Source organism: Anarrhichthys ocellatus, unplaced genomic scaffold (genome assembly GCF_004355925.1).
Source record: "Anarrhichthys ocellatus isolate YVR2014 unplaced genomic scaffold, GSC_Weel_1.0 scaffold9, whole genome shotgun sequence".
In the NCBI taxonomy this organism is placed as follows: Eukaryota; Metazoa; Chordata; class Actinopteri; order Perciformes; family Anarhichadidae; genus Anarrhichthys; species Anarrhichthys ocellatus.
In genome coordinates this window covers 10,817,657-10,835,040 of record NW_022280039.1, presented here as the reverse complement: position 1 = coordinate 10,835,040, position 17,384 = coordinate 10,817,657, and the positions used below count along the sequence as shown (strand labels likewise).

Genomic DNA, 17,384 nt, shown 5'->3' with positions numbered 1-17,384 from the left:
CTGGATTACACCTGCAGACACACGCACACACCTGGATTACACCTGCAACATCCGGCTCACTCGCTTGCTCCTCTATCGCATCGCTCCCCCTTTCTGCCCTACTTTCTTCTCCTCCTCCACCTCTCTCCCTCTCCCCCTCTCTCTCTCTCTCCATAATTAAGGCAATTAAGTCTTCAGAAGACTCCACTGCTATTATGCTGTAATTTCATGTTGCCTCCTGGCTTTACGGTTTATTAAAAGATAAAGGCATACTTTTCTCCCATGGATTTTCTTATATGTGGTCGCACCCCCCCCCCCCCCCCTCTTCTCTCCTTTCTCGCTCCCTCTCAGAGCAGGCATGTGTGCCAAGACATTATTTACATTCAACTAAAATAAAAGCAAACTTTTTCGACGTGGCTGTGCGTCATCCCATTGCAAGCTCGTGCAGCCGCGGGAGGAAGAAATGAAAACTATGTTGGAAGCGACTCCGCCTCGTTACTCTCCCGTACGTGCACATTAAGTCGTCTGTGCTATCTTGACGTTTCAGGATTTAGTCATTTCACGAGGCGCATTGCTCACCGCCTTCCCGATGTCCTTCTGTTTGATGTTAACACTTCACTGACAGACGGTTAATCTGTCATAACACTTTATTGTGTTTGCAGATACTTGAGATACTCTGCATGGGCTGTGTGACTTATAATCAACTGGTTTGACGCCCTCGTCGTGCTGGATCTGCTACCTGCTATGTCTCGACAACTGCAGAATAAGGACTTTTCGGTTCCCCCATGAACACCATCCCGAAAAACACTTAGTGTGAACTCCAATAACCTCGCTGAGCTTAATTCTGCTAATAACTTCTCTTCACGAATCCCTTTCCACTCATATTCAATGTTTTGAGTCCCAGCCAAGAAATTCCACACCTAAATGGCAGATTAAAACGAGGTAAAGAAAAGTGAAAACATGCCTCGTCATTGCTCAGTTTTTCCCTCCACCTTCCCAAACTTTTGAACTCTCCCTTATTCCTGTTTAATACTAATTTATACGCTGCTGAGCCCCCCGGCTGGAGCGCTTTTACATAAGTCCCGGGACATTTCTCAAGCTGCAGTAAAACATGTTTACGAAGCACATAAAAAAATCCACTTGTGTGTCGCACCGGCGGAGGACGGGGGAGCTCCTTGAGCCACCTTCATATAAACACACAGGGGACGGAACCACTTGAAGCTCTCAGCGAGCTCAGTGACCGTCATTAATATCAAACTGTTAGGTCAGGAAGTGAACGCAGACCTGTTTATGGAGTTCTGTTTTATGAGATAACATGCGTTCAGTGAGGCGATCATCTTTAAGTCGAAGCTGCTTTCAGGGATTTTTTTGACCTCTAGCGGGCAGACAAACATGAACACATGCTCACAGATACACAGCCACCACAAACCACAGGCTTATAATGTTGTTTAGGCTAACGTGTTAGCAAATAGCTGCCGGTCAGTACATCCAGCAATGCAACATTGGCATTAATTTGGAGCCGCGATTCTGACCCAAGCTCACTCTTCTTTTAGCTTCGTTTTGGTCTCCACCATGCCTGAAAAAAAAGATCTGGCTCTTAAGAGGGGGAGCAGCGGAACACAAAGCTCATGATTCAGGTTGTATTACGGTTTTTGTCAGGATCAGTTTAAAAAAAATCAAGGAAGTGAATATCGGTGAGGCATATTGGCCGATACGGATAGTTTTTGTTTCCTTCTAGTCGGCTAAAGACTTATTTTTTCACCACCGCCTGGAAAAAGTATAACCTTATTTCACACTTTGATGGTTAAACTGTGTAGTGAATCTGTGGTTCACATGCGTCAGCTCTATAGAAGTAGATATAGATACTGTAAATACGTTAAATGTGTGGGGTCATAAACCAAAAACAGCGTGCTAATTAGATTTATTTCCCCCCGATAACTTCTGGATCTAAAACGCAGGAGACAATATAACCACAGAAAAAATATATCTCTTTTACTCCAATTCAGTTTGGGCAAAACTAGTTGTTTTCTACGGGAATATTCTAATTATTTCAAATATTCCGAGTAGTATTACCAGGATAATCGTACGTCAATTTTCTTTCTAATCGCAAAGAAATAGAAAAGTCTGAATGAACGTCAAAGTCCTTTGCCTTCTAGTAACAACCGAGACACTTTTGACAACTATCTCTGCAGCATGAATGAAAACGTGCATAAAGAGTCCTTAAACCTGTAGTAGGAAGCACATAATACAAACAATCATTTACAGCCGCTGTTACATACTGCATACAGGGCTGGGTATCAAACCTCAATTTAAAAAAAAAAAGAATTGCTGGCAATGGCTTCAAATTTCTTTGACCAGATGGCTGCGGATTTACATGGAAAAGGTCCCCGATTTTAGGCTTTTTTGTCTTTAAGAAAGGTCCAATGTCTTAAAATGAAGAAACAGGGGGGGTTGTGGGTAAACTTCACACCAGCTGAGTGAGAGATTTGGGGCGGACGTAATGACCTCACTATCAGACAAAGAAAAGGCCCGCCCCCAGGTACAGTGATCCTCGACCCTGCCTCTGTGCTGTACATTACATTACATTACATTACAGCCATTTAGCAGACGCTTTTATCCAAAGCGACTTACAATTCAGAGTCTATCACATTTCTACACTGTAGGCACAGCTACGGGAGCAACATCATGTACATCATGTACATGACCAGCCAGTGTGTGTACACACACTCACACACACACACACACACACCTATCTGTCCCTGAGGGAAAAGCAGTTCCCATGGGTGAAGTATCATCTTTCCACCAGTTTAAATCCCCAAATGGGAGACAGAGTTGTGGAGCAAACACAGAAAACGATGACAAGCCCACAGCTCCGGTCCCCTTTGGATCGATTTCTACTTAACGAGGGAGATGTTTTTTTTTACCAAGAAGCCATCTTCCGGATTGGTGCGAAAAGCCTCTTTTAAAAAAAATTTAAAAAAGGGTAAATGTCGGCTTTGGAGTGAAAAACCAGAGCTCTCTGGAGGACAAACACATCACATCAGAGAGGAAGCCTGAGGTTTTTCACAAAGATGCTTCTACCGCCATCGAACGTCTCTTTGAAGCTAAAACAACCTCTCAATGTGTCCGTGTATTTCTGATAACTGGGCCTTCTTTTCCTCTTCTTCACTTCATCTTTCACAACCAGGAAACCACCAGCGACCCCCTCCCACCTCCAATTCTGTCTCTGCCTCAGCGCACAATGTGGGGTGGCCATTCACCCACCATTGCATAACCAGAATTATACAAGAGAATTGTGCTATCAAAATGTGTGTGTGTGTGTGTGTGTGTGTGTGTGTGTGAGGGGGCACCTCTGAGGGGGCCTGCCAGTAGACCTTGGCAAAAAGCCGGCCCCATTAAAGGAGAGACTGAGGTGTACTGGGGAGCTCTCCCTCATCAGAAGACCCCTAATGTCTCCCTTTTTTTATCCAATTCCTGCACTTTACCGAATCCTGACCCGATATTCACTGTAAACTCACAGAAAACTGCAAATGTGTCCTTTGCACAGAGTGCCGAAAACGGTCAATTACCCAAAATTGCGAGTGAATGCCAGGTTCATGCTCTTCTTTACTTATTCTTTCATGAGATGGTATCCTGCATTTCCATCACAAGACAGGTAATGAGAAATGAGAACTAAATAGTATGAAGGAAAAGGGCACTGCACACTGAACTGATGCTCCCAAAGAACATCTGTACAGTGTAGTATATAATGTTCTTACTGCAAAACATATTGATATTTCAGTATCGATATCAGGGCTAAAACTCTAGCACCGGTTTTGACTCTGGTATCGGAAGAGTTTCAGAGAATACAAACGCTGTTTGAGTGGAAACATTGAGATTGAAATATGCATTTAAATGATGTTACTTGAGCTTTTTCTGAAACATTTAAAGGCTTGCCATGCGGCCATAAAGGAGGGGTTCTGAGGAAACACTGCCGTTTCTATTTGTACATCGTCCCAATCTTCCTTTCACGTTTGTCTCGCTCGCCGTGCAGCACTTCCTGTCCCCCTCCCCACGTTCTTATGTCTTGTGGGGTCGGGCCTCGCCACGCTTTACACAAACACGGACGCAAACGTATTGACTCGGCCCGCCGCTAATGAAGAAGCCTTTTGGTTCCTCTCGCCTCTCCGCCGCCCCGCTGCTCTGCCCTGGCGAGACCAAACACCGGGGCCGGAGGAATGGACAACCGCTAATTAAATTTCCTCCACTTTTCCTCCCAGCCGCTCCCATGTTGTTTTCTTACCGTCGGGCCCTTTGTGATTCACAGGAAAACAAACTAACTTTCCGGCTAGAGACAAGAATACTACTTTTTAAGTGCTTCTTCTCAACTGGTGCTTGGTTGAAAGAGATGGGAAGTCTTGGTTAGAAATGATTCGTGATAACATGTCCAATTATTATCATTATTATTATTATTGTGCGTAAAACACTAATATCAATTAATACGATTATCTACTGTCAGTCACAAAGCCCCTCATGTTTTCTCTGTGAATCGGTTTCAAAGTACAGCACTGAGCTAAGAAATATTTTTCTATACAACATTTTTTTTAAAACTAAGAGAAGGAAAATCTGAAATTTTTCTGTCATTTTTTTGCTTCTCGTCTCTCCGAGGATCACCCGAAGGTGAAATAAACTTTTCCTGGTATTGAAAAAAGTCTAAATTACCATATCTTCCATCAGATGAGAGCTGTCAAGACGAAAAGGAGGAAGACAATAACGTGAACACGAGTGAAACTAGATTTATGCCGGCTGCAGGTCTCCTGGCACATCCCAGATCAAATCCTAAGTGTTTCTCTTCAACAGTCGGTCAGGCAGCTTCGAGAGACGTCGAGCTGTTTGAGGGAGTTTTACACAAAAGAATCTTACAGTTTGCTTTATTTTTAATATTGTATTTTAATATTTTTTTCCTTTGTGGCTTCAATGTCAGGTACTGTTGTCTACACATGGTGCGTTCACTCGCAGTACAGAGTGCCGGTCGCAGGAGGTTTTGCCAGCAAGAGCCCAACACGCAACGGCCGTATAGTTAAGAGCATGAAAAGAAAAAAATAGACTTATAAAGGATACAGATTAGCTTCAGGCAGCGGTTATTTGTGTACAGCAGGAATGAAACGCAAGCCGTTACACAGCCTGAAGATAAATGTACTGAAAAACACTCCCAGCTAGTTCCACCTCCACCCAAACACACAGCTGCACCTGCCATCGACAGCGGACATGACGGACAGATTGAATGAATCCATATCTACGTGCATGTTGATCAACATCGCTTTCAGAAGCCTCAACCACAAATAACAGATTTAACCCCGATTAAGGGTTTAACTGAGATCTCTGAATGTGAAATAAAAACTACTCCAACATGAAAGAGGTATATAAATATGCGGTTGCACAGCAGGATTTGTGGCTCCTTTTACCCAGGATGCTGCAGCGTGAACATGCACTGTAATCCAAATGTAGTGGAGCCGAGGCGTCTCCGTAAACGGCCACTTCTCTCCTTCCCTTAATTCGTCCGCAGTCAGCCGTTTTTTTTTTCTTCTCTAATCTCTCTCTGCCTCGAAGCTGCTTTCGGAGACCGTGTCCCTGCTTGCATGGAAAGAGAAGTTGCTGTTACTGCCTCTCTCTCTCTTGTAATACTCCATCCTGCTGCTGGTGGAGGGCTGTTGTTGCTGCTGTTGCTGCCGTCTTTCCGTGGACAAACCAGGCCGAGCGGGTCGGGGCTCGGCCCTCCAGCCCTCTCTCCTCCCGCTGTACGGTCTTACTAGCATTGAGGCAGCAGAGCAGGCCGACTTCACATCTGGCTGCTCATTTCATTTGGGCGGATGAGCAGAAGTTGTGGAGGAGAAGCTGACTGGGTCCGTTATCTCTTTGAAAGGAGGAGGAACTCTCCTTCAGACCGAGTGTCACACCTTTGAAAGCACCCATCGCTGTCAGAGCCGGAGTATAGAGTGCAAATGTTTTGCCTTTTGATGACAGAATGAACTTGGAGCAAAAGTAAGTAGAAAAGTTTAAGCACCACCCTTTTGTGGACAGGTTTTAAAAAAATCGATGCAGCAGAACCAAAGATGTCCATGAATTCTTCTTCCTTGTCAAAACCTGGCACCTACATTACCCAGAATGCAACCCGACCTCCTACAGAGATTTGGGTGTGTTATGCTAGTAGCTGCTAATGTAGCCTCGATCAGAGATGAGCAGCAGGCCACAGGTCTGGTAAGATGGCTTCAGCCCCAAACAACGCTGCCTTAAGTGACATCACGGCCCCTTTGAGAGATCTAGGAGCCTCCCCACCAACGTTCACCATCCAACCTGACGGAACTGGAGAGGATCTGCAAGGAAGAATGGCAGAGGATCCCCAAATCCAGGTGTGAAAAACTTGTTGCATCATTCCCAAGAAGACTCATGGCTGTACTAGCTCAAAAGGGTGCTTCTACTCAATACTGAGCAAAGGGTCTGAATACTTATGACCATGTGATATTTCAGTTAAATTTGCAAAAATTTCTACATTTCTGTTTTTTTCTGTCAAGATGGGGTGCTGAGTGTACATTAATGAGAAATAAAATGAACTTTTTTGATTTTAGCAAATGGCTGCAATGAAACAAAGAGTGTAAAATTTAAAGGGGTCTGAATACTTTCCGTACCCACTGTATATCCAGGACTAAAGAAACAGTATCCCGAAGTAAAGTTCTGAGGTACTGAACTCTATGTTACTACATTTCAGAGAGAAATATTGTACATTTTACTCCTACTTTGATCTGACAGCCACTTACTTTGAAGATCAAGCTTTTTCTAACAAACATTAAAACATTTCTCTAATGCAAAGAATGAATAAAGATATTTTTAAGTCTATATAACAAAAGACTATCAGATGTCTCATTCCATCGTTATATTTTTATCGACGCCGATGTCTCTCCCCGGTTCTGCCAGGTGCGTTCCCATCATTCACCCCCCCTCTCCATCTTTCTCTTTCTCTTCTTCCATTACCTCACTGTCTCAGAGCAATGGGCAGCTCCGATGTCCCCCCCCCCCCCCCAACACACTGCCACTTCTTCTCCATCTCCTTGTGCTGGGCACAAACCTTGCCTTCCTGGCAGAGCATAAAAGAAAGTTCAAACCACAAGAGCAGGATGACATTTTCACCCCCGCTAACCCTTTCCAGTAGAGGAATCGTCTGTAGCGGGAAAGAGGCATCAGATTAGCGGTGTGGGGGGACCGGGGGGAGGGAGGGGCTTCAGTTTCCAGCTTCTGTGCCAGGCCGTGGGCCCGGGACCGTTAAAGACAAACACGGCGGGGCGCGGGACACGAGTATTCTCATGCACACCGGCACATTCCCCTACAAAGCAACGGGCTTATACGGAGAAGAAGGGAGGAGAGACGTGGGAGGACGTCAGGTCCCATCTTTTACTGAGATTTACAGGGTTTTTTCCACGGCTCATCTTCTGATCCTGGCGCTGCCCTGTCTTTCCCGGGTGCGGTTCGACGGACAGGAGAGCTTTAGTGGTGGCTGGTGTCTGACTTTTTAAATAATTGTGATTAAGAACAACAAAAAAATATTAAATCAATGCAAGAAAGTGGGGGGGGGGGGGGAGGGAAAAAAAATCTCTCTCTCTCTCTCTCTCTCTCTCTCTCTCTCTCTCTCTCTCTTCCCCCCCCCTTTCTTCTCTCTTTAAATAGGGGCCTGAGCTGTGAAGTCTAATAATGGTCATTTGGCCTCCCATTGAAAGCTGGGTAATTCGGCCCAGGGACGGCTCACTTTGAGCCACATGACACAAGGAGCTTCCCAGTGACCATGGAAACCAGCGCAGTGGGATCCCGGGTGCCTCCAAGCGCCGTGAAACGTGGTGAAGCGGTGATTTAGGAGAGGGACTTTTTAGGAAGGTGGGTGAGGGTTCCAACACCGCCTGAGAGAGGGGGGTTGAGGGAGAGAGAGAGAGAGGCCCCTGCCTGGTCACAGTGGAAACCTCTCCCGACACCCCGCCAGGAAGAGCGGCCAAGATAATATCAGCAAGTTTAGGCGTACACAAACATGAAAGGAGAGCCCGAGAGGCAGGCCCCTGAGTGCCCCCCCCCCCCCCCCTCTATTTTTTTCTCCTCTCCCTGCTGCTCCGTCTCTCTCTCTTTTTTTTTTATTCCTCCCTCCACATTTCAAAGTGTTTGTTCCGGGCGTTTGGGGCATGGGGCAGGTGGAGAGGAAGAGTGAGCTTGTGCAGGTTGGTTTTCGGTCCTGCAACTTCAATATATTTAGTTTTAACAAAAAAAAAAAGCTGTGAATGCAATCGACATGCGATACTTTGTTGAGTGTGTGGATGCAATTTCAATCACGTGAAATCTATGCGAGAACTTTCAACGCCATAGACTTTTTTGAATGTTTTCATGGTAAGAACAACAAAATGTGAGATAGAAATACTTTCTGGAAGCATTTGAAGTTACGAAAGCGTCTTTGAATGGTAGAGAAGGACATTCGTAGAAGAAGGGAAGTTAAGTGAAAGTGAAGCGAACACTTCTACATCTCACAATGCAGAGCACATTATCAGCATCAACAGCCTCCATTATACTTCACGCTACAGCTGCCAATGTTCGCCGCCTCCATTTAAACAATCCAAAATTGACTTTCAATTTGCCGCTCTCAACTGAAAGGAAGTAAGCCCGATCATTTCCAGCACGAGCATAGGGAGCATCTCCACGACTCCGCTATGAAAAGATTTCTGTTAAAAACTCTCGGGGCAAAAGCAAAGAAAAAAAACAAGCTTCATCTGTATCGAACAAAAGCCGCCGTTATAAATCAATCACCATTGTGGCTTCGCTGCAATTTAACAAAACACTCTGGAGACTCGGCAGTGAAAAACTACGGCAATTTTCTTTCTTTTTATCAAGGCTCTCTGCTTCACTACGGCCCTTTGGAGGGAGTTAAAGGAAAAAGCATGGAAAAAAGAAGAGAGTGATGAGAGCGACACGGTGAGTCACTCAGCAGTCTGCAAAACAACACAAGCCGATCAGCCAGCCGACCAGTTCTTCTTATCCAGACTGATAAACGGCAGATGAGCTAATTGGCACGCAGATGTACTACTATACGCCCACTGATCGGACAGCGTTCCTCCCCCGCAAAGGCCGGCACGCCGCGTTAGAAGCCGTCTGAAAAAACGTGGGGCCAAAATGCAGCCAGTTCAGTCCGGCATTGAAGCTCCTTCACAACAAGCCCTGCGGCTTGACACCCTACTGGCATTGCCGTGGACTCGGGACGACCCCGAGCACACACCTGAGTGTGTAGGACGGCTAACCTGGCCGCAGGCTCGGAGCCAGTCGCCCGCAATATCACACTCGTCTGCCTGTGGCCATTTCTTTCTTTTAATGCAGGGGTCTCTCTCTTCTTCACACGCACACACACACACACACACACACACACACACACACACACACACACACACACACACACACACACACACACACACACACACACACACACACACACAGACACACACACACACACACACACACACACACACACACACACACACACACACACACACACACACACAGACACACACACACACCGTCCTTGTAGCCCTTGTGTACTTTCAATATCCCCGTCATTCCTCTCTCTCTCTCCCTCTCTCTCTCACACACTGCACCCTCTCTGCAGCTCTGGCTGAGATGCCAGACACGGTTAGAGTCCAAAAGCCACTTAGCACTAAGACGCAACAGCTGTTTGCTCCGGCCTGCCGTCCCACAGTGCCAACTTTTGAGGGCCACGGTAGAAAGAGACACACAGACGCACTCCTCTGCCATCTCACATTGTTCCATGGCAACTGCGGGTTTTTTGGGATTGTGTTTGTATATTTGTCAAAGACAGAGCTTTTCCACCCAGGATACACTGCCACTGGCTAAAACTTTGAAGTAGCATGCTTTATTTCTGGGAGGATGTATGTCAATAAAGATGTTGAGATGTTTTCTCGTTGCTCTAGTTATTTTTGAGTGCTTTGTAGCGGTTGCGCTCCGCTGCGATGAAATGTTGTCTTTGGCTGGTGCTTAAGGTGGAACCGATCGCGGTTCAGAGACGAGCTGGTCGAGGGCAGCGCCAGGCCACACACAACAAGCACATACCGGGGAGTTTTACATGCTATGCCAGCCAAGAGGCCTGGTTTACACAAGCTGCAGGGCTGTGTGTGTGGGAGGATGGGTCGCATTTTTATGCTCATGTGCGCACAGAAAAAAAAAAAAAAAAAAAAAAAGTTGTACCGAGCGAGACACAAATCCCAGCCACCCACTCACCAAAGCACCATTCGCCTTCGTCATCTTCTTGAGAAGCCAAACCCTCACTCCCTTTCCTCTGTCCTCTAAACCCCCCCCCCGGGTTAGGGGCTGATGTCATGAGAGCCTGAGGAGGATGAAAGGGGAAAAGCCGGCATGCTAAGGCCCCGTGAGGCCATTGCACTGACACGGCGGGTACTTGAAAGACGAGATATCTCACTGGCACGGTGACAAAGACCCTGACCAGCCTGGGCCACCATCAATGAAAGCCAGTGGCATGATTTCATGTTCCAGAGGAGCTGCCAAAAATCGCAGTGTATGTGTATGAAAGGCAGAGTTGAGAAGAAGGGAGGTGGGGGGGCCGGTTCTGAGACAGTCAGGCAGCGAAGGAGGAAATGACAACCAAAAATATGTTATTGACCGCGGTAAATAGTTCCAACTTGAGAGCGGATACATGCGTGCAGATGTGATTTACAAACGCGCAAAAAAAGGAGGCGACACTGGAACTAAAGAGAAGCAAGTCCTGGTCCACTAGCACCAGGGCACCTTGCGGCGTCATCCTCATATATGACACCACAACCTCAGACAGCCTCACCACTTCAAAAGAGTGTCTCAAACGCAGTCGGCTACAGTAGGAACCGATTTGCTGCTGTTGGGGGAGGGGCCACAGCTGTGGCACACAGAAGTCAAAGGTCTAACAGCCCTGCAGCTCTCACAGGAAACAGACAGGAAGTGCAGGAACAAACTGTGTAGATATATGTGACACAGCAGCACTTTGGTGAGGTTTGCACGTGGACTTCAGAGGCCCGGCATGACCGACCTCTCTTCCTCCACTTCCTCTGCTGCTAATATTTACTGGTTTGCTCTGCGAGCAGCGAGAGCGGTCGAAAAAAAAAAAAACAACCTTGAGTCACTAAGCAGCATAATTTAGTAAAAGCTATATTAGATAAAGATATATTATCGACAACAATGGCGTGAAAGGGAATGTACTGCAAACATTAAAGCATTAATAACTTTATCTAGTCAACATAATTCTGAAGGTACGGAAAGAGCTGCAGGAACTTGCTCTGTGGAAAGTCGAGCTCTTGTGTTCCCTTTTTGTCCAGAAATGCTCCGTCAATCAAGTTTTGCTCTAAAAGCCAATTAGGACAATCTAAAAAAAGGCAAGCCCTTTCCTTGAGGGAATGCCCGTTGCTACTTGTTGACCGGCTCCTGAGCACAGCTGGGGGCCTTGTGTTCCCAGACACTTTATATTTAGACATGAATTGGCGTAAACAGCATTTTTCTCTCCTACAATTCCGTTTTGTGTGTTTCACTGGGATCCTGTAATTGAATGGAATCTAAATTGACCAGACAAGACCCCAACACTGTTGGTGGCAAAGTGGCAGCAAAGTGGAGTGGGCTCTTGGGTTCAGTCAGGGGCCAGTCGGGTAGGGGGGGCGTGGGCTCGCCGAGCACGGGGCCAGACGAGACGGGGTGAGTGTGTAAGAGTGGGCATAGTATCCGGACTGGGAATGGGCATGGTGGCCTGGCTGGCAGGGCAGAGTAAGCGGACTGGCAGGGGGTAAACACTGCACTGTCTGGCCCCGGCAAAAAGCGGCGGTGCCAACGCAAAGCACCCAGCTGTGTTCAGGCCCTGGGGCGAGGGTCTGTCAAGATGCAACAATGGGCTATCCCTCCTCTAATTAAAGTGCTGGCGGAATAAACACAGAGGAAACAGAGTGGTTCGAGAGGTTGGGGAGGCTGGCGGGAGGCCAAGAGGTCAAGGTTCCTACCATCCTCACTACAGCCGTCCCTCAGCAAAACATGGAACTAGAACGTAGAAAAATGGCCATCTCATTAGCGCTGTGCTTTGACTGGTTCCAATGAACGGAAGGTATGGGTTTCTGGTACCCGGGTGTCCTCGTGGCTCAGTTGGCTAAGGCGCATGCCACGTAGCTGATTCATGTCGCCCGTCCACCAAAATCTCTCCAATCTTTGGCCCGGTCCAATAAAACACATTTAGCATGTGCTTACACTACATGCCTGTGGCTAGCGATGTAGTCGATGTAGCAGAACCGGAGATATCCTCCTTTTTTACCCCACACATTCTTCTTCATGGTGCCTACATTACCCACAATGCAACTCAAGCCTTTATCAGACTTCACATGGCTCCCTCTGGACAAAAGGCTTTGTACGTTTCTGCCCACATGCTGTATGCACTAGCACTCCCCGGGAACTGTAAACACACTTTGATGTGTGAAATTGGTGGAGTTCCCCTTTTAAACGCTCACCACCTAAAAATCACACACTTCTTCTCTCCCCCACGGCAGTCTTGCCGCCCTACAGGCATACTAACTGTTCCCATGACAGTCATAGTAGTGTTAAGTGGTAATCAACAAATTACGAACGAAGAAGAGCGTTTACCAGTGAGGGCAGCCACCCGTGACAGTGATGTATTCTTAGCTACAGTCAAAGAGGAGTTTGAGTGCCGAACATTAGGTCAGTTTTCAGGTCTCAGCATAAGTATGCATGAGCCAGGTAGCAGCAACACCATTCGCAGAGGAAAGTGCACCATTAGCATGTCTATACGACACAAGGGCTCCTTAAATTATGAATGGCTGCTCTCTTTCTGTCACCGGGCATGCACAGGATAAATGAGACTATAGACACCCCCGACCCCCCCTCCCCGCTCATCGTCCGGGGAATGTTGGTACATTCCATTAAGAGGAACACTTAATTAAAGCATCATAAAATACCACTCGGAGACTCCAGCAGGTTCTGGGAAGGAGGGGAGGATGGGGACGGGGGGGACGGGGGATGGTGAGAGACAAGGGAGGGGATTCAGTTCAGCCTCATTCCCGCGGCGATGGGAAGTGAGAAACTAAATAAAACCAAATCATCCTTCCGTGAATTGTCTCTGCGACTACAAAAGATCAAAGATAAATTCTTTTTAAAAAAGGGTTTCATTAAGTACACGGGGAAGACGTTTCCTTAACTTGAGAGTAGCAGGACGGGGCCGCCTGACTACACGAATCACCGCGCTGTCTGCACGAGCCAGAAATCTCATGGCAAAACATTCAATACGCCCGATAGTGCTGTTGTGTACTTCGATCTGTGAATTCAATTATCATCGCTTCAGTGCATTCATGTAAAAATTGGCTGCAGATGTGAGAAAAGAGCCTGTATTTCTACCTTAAATATGGGCAATCTGTCAACATGATATGAATGAAGCAGCACTTCAATCAGAATCACAGCATGAAGGAGTTAAAATGTCCAAACTGCAGTTTGTTTATAACAAAGCGAAGATGTTTTTTTTCTTCTTTCATTTCATTGCATGACTCACCTACAGTCGCACCCTAATGCATCATGTCATCCTGCAGCAGAAATATAGCACCCTTTTCACCCTTGTCACGTTTTGTGAGTGTGGCGCATGGCCATTTTTTTTTGAGAAGAGTTTAATCCGTTGCTCTATCTGTGCTGTGCAGCGTTTCCCAAGAGTCATTTCTGAATATCAGCGGTGAAACAGAAGCGGTTTCTTTACCTTTCCCAGCACGGTGAGACAGCTGGGGTCCAGCTCTGGTTGCTCCAGCTTCACCACTCCGACCCAGCCGTACTCGTAAAGGTCCTCCTCGTCGTTATTATTACACAGCCCCAGAGGATGCATCTGGAAAGAAGACAGAAGTGACAGAAGTGAGTATTTATATCAGCTTTTGTTTGCAGAAACAGGAAATATGGCTGCAGTTTATAGTCACTTTGGGTAATTAAGATACAATGCAGTTATAAGTCCGCTTAATAATGTAAATGTATACGTGTAAACGCTTTGTGGTCTAACTTTCTATCTGATGACCAGAGATACCTCCCAAGAGTTTCCTTTTTGTTCGTTTCATTCAGGTTCATTGTCAGTTGAATCCGTTTGCAGTAATGTTTGTGATGCTGACGGGTTAGTTGAACTTTTCCCAAACATCTTTTATTTTGCTTCAACATTATCTCCAAAAGAGATGCCTGTACGCACGAGTCCACACACTAATGCACACGCAGCGTTGGCTAAAAAGATATACAAATATTAAAAATGTATTTATTTTTGGGGTGCACGTTTTGCTGTCCCTACTTTTTTTATATGTTAAAAAGTGATGGCCACCGCCGGCAAACAAAAAGGCCAAGAATCGGTTGCCAGTTTCTCTAAATAGTTACCTCCTGGTTTTGAAAAGACATGTCACGCAAGTCACATTTAAACACAACAAAAAAAAGCATGCAGAGTGTTTCAAGGGAACATGAAAAGCTGCCCCACACGATGCATCGACTTAAGAGGGTCCTGGCATCAGCGGCTTATATATTTGCTCCCCTCCCCCTCATTTGAGGGAGTGCAAAAATTTATAATCCACTTGTCACCTATTTTCCATAATGAAACATAAGAGCTTAAGAGCATTAGACGCCTCTGAAGTATTCGCTGTGTGCGGCAAAATCGTGCAGGATCTAAACGGGCAGTGCAGCGTTCCCTCCAGACCTCTCGAGGAACAGCAGCAGATAAGCAAAATTGGGATTTATGTGCTTTCATTGGATCCGCTGACGTGGCACATTCTCACAGAGTTTCTACTTAAGAAAAGGTGCGTTAAGTCTACTTCCACTCGTTCTGCTGCGAATGATTAATGTTGGTGCCGTTTGGGCTTACATGGATCCATTTGATCTGCCCGTATATTCAGTCGGATTATTGTCTAGCAGACTATCTGGAGTTGTCCTCTCATTACACCTAAGGCCGCTAAAATTGGCCCAGTTCTCTGTGCCAAAAAGAGCCGAGACGATGTGTGTAGAGAAGACTAACGCTACAGGGTGGCAGACATCACTAACACCGAGCCCTGAAAACAAAACGGACATGGTAGCCTCCTTAACGGCAAGAAGAACAGAAGCATTTATCTCAAAGCACTTCCTTTTTGTGGGAAGACGGTGAAGAAGGTTGAGAGTAGCCAAGACGGGCTGGACACAGAATGAGAATTTAAAAACAGCCGCATCTGTATTCCACATTTTGACATCGAGAGAGTGCCAGAGACAGTCATCTAATCATCAATCTTGCGTATGCGCTAGTATGAACTCCGGAGAGGCGTCTGTATCGTGAGGGAAGTTAACGGATGACGCCGACAATCGCATCAAAAGACCAGAAACATATGAAGCTAAATGAAAGCAAAAAGTAGGATGAAGCGACTAGGATGAACGGTTTCATCGAGACGCGGTTGGATTAAAACTGTAACCAAGTGGAGTACCAAATATCCTGGATCCCTTCCTCACCATGGCAACAGTGCAAAGACAAGCTCCTGTATTAGCGTTGGAACGGGGGCCACACTGAACAACAGGCCACTTATCCTATTAACCCGACGGCCACCGCACCCCAGTCAGCCAGCACTGTGGCGCCGGGCCCTCGGCCGCTCCGGCCCCCGGGCCACCGCTGATGACCAGAGATACCCTTCTCCCTCTGTCGACCCCCGACCTCTGAACCCCACTTCATCACGTTGGGAGCAGGTTGGTCGTGCAGCAGGCCAATTGAAGGGATATTCAGGAGGCGCCTCGTCACTTCAGTGCCACAAGGCGGAGAGGGGTCAAGCCCCTGACCCGAGGGACTGAGCTAAGAGTAAGGGGGTCAAATGCAAATCAGGTGGACCATGGAAGAGTCATAGGGAAGGAATGTGGACAACGTGTGCCAATGTGGAGCATGTAGAGCACAAACACACGCTTTCAAGGTATCCAAGTTAGAACATTTAAGACCAAAGACAAGCACATACATACTCTCTCTTTGATTATGAATTGCACCGTTAAAGCAAAGAAAAAAAACACTCATCCTTGAACCATCTAGGCCTCCCATACACAGAGCATGACAAACATTAAGCTCCAATGTTCCATCACAGCCCGTGTCCTTCGAATCAAAACTGATCAGTTGCACAAGTGAGAAAGAAAAACCAAAGAGGTCGTCATCAGGAAGCAAGGCCACTCTGACTCAAAACACCTATTCACTAATCCGCTGGATGCAGTCACCTTGTCCGCCTGCTTTTCAAAGACTCATAGTGCATTTTGCTGCCATTTTCCCCCCACAGCAGAGAGCTCTGGATGTGGGAGATAGATATTGGCCCAGGGCTGGTAGGAGGTATACATTACATACACATTTGGTATGATCATTTCAGAGCGCGCTCTCCCGCTCATGCCAAAATGAAAGAGAACGACAAAAGATAAAAGAGCACAACCAAGCCGGGCTTCCATTCAACCTGCATATCCTGACCTGCGCCTCCCACAAACCACAACAATGTCTCTGACGCATAACGCACATCCCAGGCAACTAGTGGTGCAGCGGATCAGAAAACTCACGGATCAGATCACAACAAAAGAAAAGTAAATATAACTTTTAGAGATTCCTGATCACGTCTTGTTGCCGCCTATACTCATGTACGATCACTGATGATCCATATGGGCAGACACAGATCCTATTATTGTTTGATTATCGTCTACAAGGCTTCATACACATTTTTTGCCACCGTCCAACGTCCACCTATTTCACACTGCGATGGTTAACGTTAAACTGTGTAATTACTCTGCGGTTCACATGCGTGCCGAACAGGTAACATTTGGAATCTCGTGTGAGATACCCTATGAGCATGCTGTTGGGGAGGAAACAGAGGGATCGATCCTCTGTTAAGATCCCCTCCTACTCTTGACTCTGTCGATGCCTCAGTCAGGAGCAGGAAGTGCTGCTCGCTGTGCGATTGTGACCTCTCTCTCCTGCCTGTCCGACAGCCTGGATGGCAGCGGGGAGCCCCGCCTGCGCCCCTGGGTCCCCGAACACTGGGCCATTGTGCGGGGGGCTCTTGTTGTTGTTGTGGACCATGTTGTTATTTTAGAGGCTGGCCATTGCGCCATTATCTCCACCACAGGGATTGTTTTTTTCTTCTTCTTTTTTTGTAATCGGATGTTGACGTAGGCGTTTGATGGATGTAGGGATGGGGAGCGACATGGAAAAGGAGCTTGGTTTGGATGAGAGACGTCGATCCGGTGAAGTGGGTCAAAGCTACGGGCCGTGCACACAAAAGGGAAGCGAGCGCAAAAAGGCTTTCGCAAACGTGCCTTCACACACACACACACACACACACACACACACACACACACACACACAC

The 17,384-nt window shown here is 46.7% G+C and overlaps 1 protein-coding gene across 4 annotated transcripts in view; it reads right to left on the bottom strand.

Moving 5' to 3' along the window:
- znrf3 (zinc and ring finger 3) overlaps positions 1-17,384 on the bottom strand; it is a 67,905-nt gene that overhangs the window by 14,526 nt on the left and 35,995 nt on the right. For all 4 annotated transcript variants that reach the window (XM_031848905.1, XM_031848903.1, XM_031848904.1 and 1 more), the window contains exon 2: positions 13,775-13,897. In XM_031848905.1, coding sequence (XP_031704765.1) covers positions 13,775-13,897 — 123 coding nt within the window. The remainder of the gene's footprint in view (positions 1-13,774; positions 13,898-17,384) is intronic.